This window comes from Centruroides vittatus, unplaced genomic scaffold (genome assembly GCF_030686945.1).
Source record: "Centruroides vittatus isolate TY-2023 unplaced genomic scaffold, ASM3068694v2 contig_345, whole genome shotgun sequence".
In the NCBI taxonomy this organism is placed as follows: domain Eukaryota; kingdom Metazoa; phylum Arthropoda; class Arachnida; order Scorpiones; family Buthidae; genus Centruroides; species Centruroides vittatus.
In genome coordinates this window covers 1,590,754-1,600,659 of record NW_027122170.1, presented here as the reverse complement: position 1 = coordinate 1,600,659, position 9,906 = coordinate 1,590,754, and the positions used below count along the sequence as shown (strand labels likewise).

The 9,906-nt window shown below is 32.5% G+C and overlaps 1 protein-coding gene across 1 annotated transcript; it reads left to right on the top strand.

The window, feature by feature from the left end:
• The first annotated feature begins 316 nt into the window (after nt 1-316).
• On the top strand, nt 317-9,901 carry LOC136974265 (SREBP regulating gene protein). Its single transcript, XM_067269104.1, has 5 exons — nt 317-433; nt 5,108-5,261; nt 6,114-6,265; nt 7,439-7,552; nt 9,778-9,901. The coding sequence occupies exons 1-5, from the start codon at nt 335-337 to the stop codon at nt 9,865-9,867; spliced, it is 609 nt and encodes a 202-aa protein (XP_067125205.1). The 5' UTR covers nt 317-334; the 3' UTR covers nt 9,868-9,901.
• The last annotated feature ends 5 nt before the right edge of the window (nt 9,902-9,906 follow it).

Genomic DNA, 9,906 nt, shown 5'->3' with positions numbered 1-9,906 from the left:
GGGGGTCCGTCCCTCATCACCCGGTCGCTTTATTGCGGGCCTGGCCGAACCCATACTGGGCACGATTAAAGAAAGAGGTCCTCTTAGTGCCCACAGGGCGAAAAGAGTTTTAAAAAAAGCAGTCAAAGACCCGCGTTGTTCAAGGTCAATTCGAAGTCAAATCTGTAGTTATAAAGAAATATTTCATAAATAAACACATTATTATAAAAATGGCAGAAAATGCATTAAATAAATAATTACTAAATTTGTAATAAAATAAATTTAATATTGTCTACGTGTACTTCGTGGAACGTGGTGGCGCTGGAGTATTTCAATTTGTTGACGAGAAGCGAAGATGTTAAAACGTTTAAGCAGACTTTTTAAACGAAAGTTATTTTTATTGATTTTGTTTTTATTGTTATGCTGTTATTGTATTGTAAGCTTTATGAGACAGGTATCGATTTATTAATAACTTATTAATATATAAATGATGTGATTTAGTGGAAGTTAATTATGTTTAATGATCTAAGCGTAACTTCTGCCAAACCATACCGATCTAGTTTAAGCTAAGATTGCAGATGTGAATGACATTGTTGGGACCTTAATACACACGTAGACCATGCCCTTAGGAGCAAAAAGTCGTGAGATAAAGCTCCCGAAATCAGCCTACTTCCAGGCATCTCGGGCTCCACTACGTTTAACAGACAGTCCAGACATCTTAACGATAGTTATCGGTTAAGTATAAAGAAAAGTCCGACACGTGATCCTTTGCAAGATATTCGTTTCCAAATGTGGAGCCTCAATGGTAACGGTTTTGGTCCCCGCTTGCTTGTGGTCGTCGTGTTTGCAAACTAGTTATCTTTTGGGCACGGTGACTAGTGCCTTTAATGTAAATAATAAATGCATTAACTTCTATTGACCGAAAACAATTTTTACTAGAACCGGTAGTACTGCCTATTCTCCGCGTGTGATCGATGCTCCGCTCGCGGTCGCGCCCTTTGATATTTGTCGCCCTTGTGCCGTGCCTTTGCGCCTCCGAAACTACGTGATGTCGAGTACTCTGCAAACCGTCGGGCGAGCCGCTCGAGGCCGGAATGGTCTCCCGGGCCGAACGGTTAAACGCGACGGTCTTGGCGGAGCGCACGACGGCATTCTCGGTTGCGTCCTCGAAAAAGCCGATTTTGGAAGGCCGTGTCTTGCAAAACGGTCGCGTGTGGGGGTGTGGTTTCTTTGGGTTTTTTGCTCCTAAGGGAATGTTCTACGGTTCTGTTAAGGTCCCGACGGTATCATTTGCATCTGGAATCGTGTCTCGTTGGTTGCTTTTGCGATTTATTTGTAGTTTTAAACCGGGTACCGTTGCAGATGTGATTCGTTTAATAATTAATACAAAAATATGGCACAAAATCTAATGATGACGGCACTTGCGTTTGTAGATGATGCATCCTAATCCCTGAAATAAAAAAAATACGTGCATTGTTTTTAATAAACAAAATAAAATTTTGTTTATTAAAAACCGTAACGAAGATCTTTGTAAACGAGCAATTATTTATTGTGACGTTGTCGAACTACCGTACTGCAATTTTTTTCGCGATGCTCTCGGTCTTAGTAGTGTCTTGCCTCCGTACGTCGTATTTTTCCCGTTAACGATCGAGTCTTGTCAGTCGTCTAACTCGGTGATTGTTAATGGGGGCCGCGACCCCCTGGGGGTCCGTAAGAAGTTTGCGGGGGCTGCCAAATTATGCAAAATTTTCTTCAGAATATAATAAAAAGAAAATTGATGTATAACTGAATTCAATGAAAGCATATAACACGTTTAGAATAGTTAAAATTACTTCAGTCTAAAATCAAATATATTTAAAATTCAAATAAGCTATGTCTGATAATGTTTACAGATATTTTGTCTAAGAAAATATAAATTTGTTATAAAAAAATTTTGTATCGAAACAAAAATTATTTATGGAAAAACTGATTAAATATTGAATAGTTTAATATACAAAGAGTATACCTTTTATTACTGAACCAGCTGTTACCCGTGGCTTCGCTCGCACAGATTTTGCAAGCAAACCCTATTTACATTCAATATTTCAACAACCATAGTACTTGTTATTCAACACCTACCGCTGAGAATCAAACTGTTCTTAATTTGACTTCTAGCTGCAAGTATCCGCTTTGTTCTATAATCGAACCAATATGCGAAAAGAAATTTGAATTTAAAACGGTTCGAACATTTGGTTAAAAAATCAAAATATATAAAAAAAAATATTCATAACAATGTCTCAAAAGTTACCAGTTCAATACCCCTAAGTACTCAATTTAAGGCTAAACGTAATTAAAAACAAAAAATTGCATCTAAAATATTACAGTAGAAGCCGTTCTTGAGGTTAAGATGTAATGCTCTCCCTCCCCCCAAATTTTCTCCTAAGATTTTTTGAAATTCTCCTGTGAAATTTGAAAAATCCCTTCTTAGTGTTTATTCTCATTGTGTACCCTACTAAAACGTAGTTAAATATAAAAACTTGCATCTAAAATAGTACAGTAGAAGCCATTCTTCAGGTTAATGCTCTCCCTCTCCCCCACGTGGGGGGGAATTTCGAAAAATCCCTTCTTAGGGTACGTGATGAAAATGCACACTAACTGTGTACCAAATTTCACCTCTAGGATCTGGAAATTTCTAGAAAAAACTGGAACATTCTCATTGAAGTGTCACACATTTTTGAAGTCAACCATTTTCAACCCCCATATTTCCCACACCCTTATAGCTATCGAGACATAACCACCATAGTGCACGATGAGAGACTTGGGGCTACTACCACACACAAACATCATTCATGTGCGATGTGTAGTTTTGGCTGCAGAGTGAAATATAGGCACAAACATGTCCATTTATATATATATATATATATATATATATCCAAAAGTTTGGGGACTGCAGTAATTTATGACAACAAAAGCGTGTATTGGAAGTTACAGCGTATGAAATGGATTCTACCAAACCACCTCTATGTGTTTGGGTTAATTTCACCCATGTCATGTGATTAAACCACAAGCGCTGCTGTTTTTTTCCAGAGATAGTTACCTTTGTTCTGCGATGTAATAAAAGTGGAGTTTCAAGAACAACCTCCAACATTTTGACTTGGCCATGGTAGAATCACCATACACCTTTCTTAGCAATTTTAAAGTCTCCGTAGGTGTTTTACCTAAACACTGACAAAATTTAATGTTGGAGGTTGTTCTTGAAACTCCACTTTTATTACATCGCAGAACAAATCTCCGGAAAAAACATCAGCGCTCGCGGTTTAATCACATGACATGGGTGAAATTAACCCGAACACGTAGAGGTGGCTTGGTAGAATCCATTTCATACACTGTAACTTCAAATACATGCTTTTGTTGTCATAAATTACTGTAGTCCCTGAACTTTTGGATCGTACCACGTGTATGTATGTATATATATATATAGATTTTATACAGTAATTCATATATTCGTACTATTTTCTTATATTTCAATTAAACTGAATAAGCCAATTTCAACTTTTCACACAAATGTATACCTGATAATGTAATGGGTTTTTTGTAAAATATTGACTAACATCCTCAAAGATATTATTGAATAAATACATTTTATTGTGATAACTGGTCAATTAGTATTTTAGAATCTTAATTGAGAATATGCAGTTTGTAAGTAAACATAGCGCAACATTGCGTGACTTTGCCATATTGTGATAGAACTGAAGTGGAGACAGAAGAGAAGAAGCGATCCCTGCAGCTGTTAGGCACAGAAGAGGTGATTCTTGTACTGCACCTGCTGGACATGGACAGGTGAATTTTGCAATTGTTGCCACATAAGATGCTATCCTCATACTTACAGGCCACGGGAAACACAATTCTTGCACTGGTCAGGTATGGAGAGATGATCCAAGAACAAAACAGTCGATGGCAATTCCCTTTTTTTATTGCATTTTTGGATTTGGCATTGCAATTAATGGAAAATGGCAAAGTTTAATCAAAGTCTATCAGATTTTGAAAATGAACACAATCACAATTCTGTAAGCTTCACAGAAGAAGCTTTGCTAATGGCCTGCTTCAAATATAGTTAGGTAATTAATGCTTCTAGTCCTTTAAATATTATTTTATTAATATTCTATTGTGACTATAATCTGTTGATAGAATTTGTATAATAAGTTCTATTAATAGATTATAGTCATAATAAACTAATATGACTCTGAATGGTAGAGATGAGTGTAATATTAAAATCCAAAATGTGCCGCTCCCTTTGGTTCCGAGTTTTAAATATCTTGGAACATTTGTCGAAATGGGAGGAGGATTGAAATCGGAGCTGCAGCATAGAATTCAGTGTGGATGGATGAACTGGAGGAAGCTGAGCAGTGTGTTATGCGACAAGAAAGTTTGCTGTAATCTGAAAGGAAAATTATATAAATCAGTTGTTAGACCTGCAATGTTATATGGAGCGGAGACACGGGCAATAACAAGAGCCCAAGAAAGAAAGATGGAGGTGGCAGAGATGAGAATGTTGAGATGGGATGTGTGGAGTGTCAGGGAAGGATAGAATAAGGAATGATTTTATTAGAGGTTGTGTTAAGGTGGGCCCCTCGAGCAAAAATGCAAGAATGTAGGTTGAGGTGGTTTGGTCATGTGGAACGAAGAAATGACAATTACGTTGGAAAGAAGATTGGAAAACTGGTAATAAAAGGAAAGAGGAGAGGAAGACCAAAGATGCATTGGAAAGATAAGGTGGAAGAAGACTTGAACTAGAGGGAACTTAAGAGAGAAAAAGCCCTAGATAGGGAGAAATGGAAGAAACGTATTAGAGAAGGAAACGCCGACCCCATATAAACGAGAAAAGGCGAGGATAAAAAAAAAGTCATAATAAACTAATATTAATAAAATAAACATAGTTATTTAAACAGCTGTGAAATTTAAATTTGGTATTAAAATAATGATTTTACTTTTAACATTGAAAAATGTAAGAATGTTTACTTGGAATTTATTTATGTCAAGATCTGATTTAAATTAATTTACTTTTAATCAATTTTTCTATTGAATTTTAAAATAAAATATAATTCTAGTTGTTAGAATTTTGCTAATATAAGATTATATTTGAATGTAGACAGACAATTCAAGTTCAGACATTACCGACATTCGTCTTCCGGTACCGTCTTTTAACTGGCATCCGCCGTACGATTTTATTAACAATGGAACCGGTAAAGGATCAACTTGTCGTAACTCAATACAAGGAAAAATTTTAATTGCCGACGATAAAGGTAAAAAAAACGAAATTGAGCACATTGATTTTCTGATTAATTCTAATACACTAGAATCCATTTATTGTACAGTAATTACTTTAAGATTCTTCAAATACTGATGATGGTAATTGGGGTAAGTAAAAGTGACTATATTTAGTGGTAATTCTGATTTTATTAACATACCAAAAAGACGTATTAAAACAATTCAAAAATACATAACTTGAAGGATTTATTAATTACCATTGTAATTAATTTTGTTATTGTTATAATTACTAATTCTGTTGATGTTAAATGACCTACAACAATACCTGTGATTACAGTATAAAGATATAATGATTATAATTTTAAATATTTTTTTCTTTGTACTTGTAACATTATCATCATCATTATGCCTAAAAATAAAATTATTTAATTGCAGGTTAAACGTAGATTAAGTCATTGTTTGGATAATTTCACAAAAATGATTTTTTATAGAAAAAAATATATTTAATATTTTGCATTAGATAACCTAAAATAATAAATTATTTGAAAAGTGCTTAATTTAGAAATTAATTAATGTGGGTACAAAGGTATGCAAATGTATTTAATACATACTTTTTAATTTTTGTCTTTCTTTATATTCATAGTAATGTGTTTATTTCAACAATCAATAAGTTGCTATAGTGCATATCAAATAGAAACAGTAATTTTTGTGTCAACTAATTAATTAAACATAAGTTTCTGTGACAATTTTAGTAATTTAAATAATGTAATGATGTTTACATAGAAATAAATTGCTTGTCTTAGCAACCAAGGAACAATAATGAAAAACATGGAAACTGTATAGTTTTTAAAATAAAATTCTATTTTTTTTATTTTTTATTTTTTTAGGATACGTATGCGAAAGACACCACGTGCTGTCTAACGGTTGTTGTAATCCAAAGGCTTCGACGGCAGAAAAATATTCGTGTAAAACGTGTCAGAGTAACGGTTGTTGTTCTGTTTATGAACATTGCATTTCATGTTGTCTGCAACCTGAAAAGGTGAGTGAAATTTTGTATGATGTTATTATTGCTGTTATGTGAACAAGTCATAATGTAATAATGATTTTTTTTTTGTAGATTATAACTTTTTCACTTGTAAAATATTTTACATTTCTTAATAAGTTTATTAATTTTGTACATTTTAAATATTTAATTTATTAAAGTGAAATATTTTATAATTAAAAACATTATTAAAAATTTTTAAATTTGTAATTACTTTTGTGTGTTAATGCAAACAATTATGAGAGCTATTGTACTTTTAAAAGTTTAATTTTGTTTTAATTACTTACATTATTTTTTTCCCTTGAAGCAATTTAAATGCACTATTTCTAATTTTTATTTTCTCAGAAAATATAATTTGTATTTAATGTTATTCTTCTTAAAAAGTGTCTGTAAAATGTGTGTGTGTGTGTGTATATATATATAATTAGTTAACTAAATATAATTTATGGCTTTACAACATACAGCATAGCAATATGTGACAAATTTTTATTTGGCCTGCAGTTTGAAAAAATTGCAGACCTATAAATTCCCACAGTCAGTTTGTCCATCTGTCTTTTTTAATCTCAAGAACAGAGTTAGATAGATGAAAGATGAGATCAGATATGGAAACCTTGGGCAGGAGGCCCAATTAACTATATAAGAACTTCCGATGCAAACTGGATGTTATTTCAATTCAAAAATTTTCCCCAAAAGGTGTTAGATAGATGACCGGCACGACTCTGTGGTTAAAGAAAAAGTATGACGTAGGGGGCAACCATTACTAATTCGAGGTGGAGAGCATATATTTTAAATTAAATAAATTAAAAATATGATTAAAAATTGCAGCCCAGCATAGTGATGATGTCATAATAAATAATTGTTTAGCTATATGTTGTTTCAAATTAAGGCAATGTTATCAGTCACATCAAAGACAAATCATATATTTGGGAATAGCTGCTATTTGAGTTAATATGTTAGAAATTATTCCATAAACACACACACACACACACACACACACACACACACATAACATATATATATAATATATATATATATATATATATATATATATATACAAAAAATTAAAAATAACTTAAACAACAATTCAAGATTTTGAAATTAATCATACAAGCAGCATGAAAATATCTCTTTTTTGTAATATTATAAAAACATTTTTATTTATTTATGTAGAAAGCATTATTACAAAAGATTTTGGAAAAAGCATCCGAAGCATTCAATGTATTATTTGCATCTATAACCGATCATTTTGAATTATGTCTTACAAAATGCCGAACGTCTTCGCAGGTTAGTAAAATTATTATTAATAAAAATTAGAAAAATATGAAGTATAAATGATTTAATTAGAATAAAATGTATCATTATAGTTGAATTTAGTCACTAGATTTGATTTTTTTACTGACTGTATTAATGTCATGTCTAAGATTATTAAATAATACTAAAACCTTCTGGTTAGAATTCGGCATTGTTTACGTTAATTAATGATTTTTGTAAATCATTAATTACATGTTTACATGTAGGTTTATTTTCATCTGTAAAAAATATAATAGTTACATCAAAATTTATTCAAATATATTATCTTCTTATAGCATATTTAAAATTTGCATCATCTTCCTTCTAACATACAAGTTACAGCTTGTTTTGCATATCTTGGCAGGACAATATATGGTACTTGGTTGGGGCTCTGGAATACACTGGTCCCTGCTACTGATCTTGGATCAGGTGCATTTTTACACCTGATCAAGATTCATAAAACAAACTGTAGCAACTATGCCATGTGGATTTTGAATAGAAATTATTTTAGATTTTTATCAGTTTGTCATTGAAATATATTCATAGTGATTAGTTTATTGTTATACTATTCAGATTGCTTATTGCCACAGGCTTTTCAAATGGTATTTAACCAGCAGAGGACCTGTGTATGAAAGCACTTTTAATTTGCTTAATAATAAAATAATTACTATGATAACATTCCAATGAAAAAAGTAATGTAGATCTAAATCATATTTTTTCCAGATAGAATAACTGATAATACACTTGCAAGAACTAGACTTGAATGCCATTCTAAGTACAGAGTAGACCCAGAAAGTCTGGGAATAAGATTTTTAGCTTAAAAAGTCATGGAAAGTCAGTACATTTGCAAATACTGTGGAACCTGTTTGTTGCTCTCGTTCCCTTTTGATCTGAACACATCTTTAATTTTGTTTTGTTTTTTTTATTTATTTGTATAAGATTTGTCGAGCTTATATCTGATTAACTATAAATGATAGTCTCATGATTTAAATTTTTTTGGATAGAAGATTTATGTCCGTATTTAAAATGGTGTGTAGTGGTGGTGTGCAGCTATATTGTTTGTTTATTAAATTATGGAAACACGACACTTGGGCGATCTACCTAGGGGGATGCCTTCCAGGAGATCTTTTAAGGGTAACTGGCCCCTATTCAGCATTACGGATGTGGAGAAAACCCGGAAAACTCTACGTGGCCATCTCGTTCTGGTGAGGTGCGAATCCATGACAGAACTCCCAGTGTTCAGGAACAGAACTGTTGGCCACTGGTGGGCCATGCAGCTGGGGAGGGGTAGAAGTGTATGAACACTGAAAATGGTGATGTGGTGTGGCATTGGGCAGTGAAACTTTGGATAGAGAAGAGATAGGACATTGAAATTGGTGTCAATTTGTACAGAATGACAGGATCTACAATATTATTTAGCAATAATAACTGATAAAATAGAATTTAAAATTTAAAAGGAATTAGAAAAGCCCAAAATGACTAATGCTGAACAATGCAGATTTTATAGAGAGTATAAGAAAATTGAGCACGTTAATTCCTTCGCAAATACTTTGAGTGCTCTGCCGCATGAACCGATAGATATTAACTTGGAATGTGATAACCACCATTTCATTTTACAGACTTCATTCATTTACATCTTATCCCTTCTCTAATATTGTATTCTTAGATGGATTTACATATTAAACAATTGTGATTGTGATACTATTCAGTGGTAGTTTGTCACTCACCTTGACAGTGTTATGCTGGAATGTTCTTAACAATGAATGTCTACTCTATAAGAACAATAAGGCATATAACAACATAACCATCGTGTCATCCCAAGTTTTACCAGTGTTTAATTGTCAAGACGTTCCGATACCACTGGATAGCCACACATACTCATGTTATACTGAAGAGGAATCACTAAAATATAGTGATTTGAAATGCATATATGCTACAGTGTGAATAAATAATGTTAAAAATACTTGCATAGTTAATTTAGCTACTGCAAGTCCAGGCAATTGAAATTCAAAACAGAATATTGTATCAAATTGTTTGGTTTATGAATCAAGAAAGAAATAAGAGAATAGAATTCTTATCAATAAGAATTTAGCAACAGTTATTTTAATTCTATATTAATTTGTAAAAGAATTGTATAATGATAATTAAACTTTTCAAATTATTATGCTAAATAATTCTTGAAAATACTTATGAAATAATGCATTTTTCTTATCTTTTAGAGTGTTCAACATGAAAATTCTTATCGTGACCCCAAAGCTAAGCATTGTTATGGAGAAGCAACGCCAATTGTCCAAGTTGGAGTATCGTAGTCTAACTCTCTACAATAAACAAATTCAGTCGCATTCATG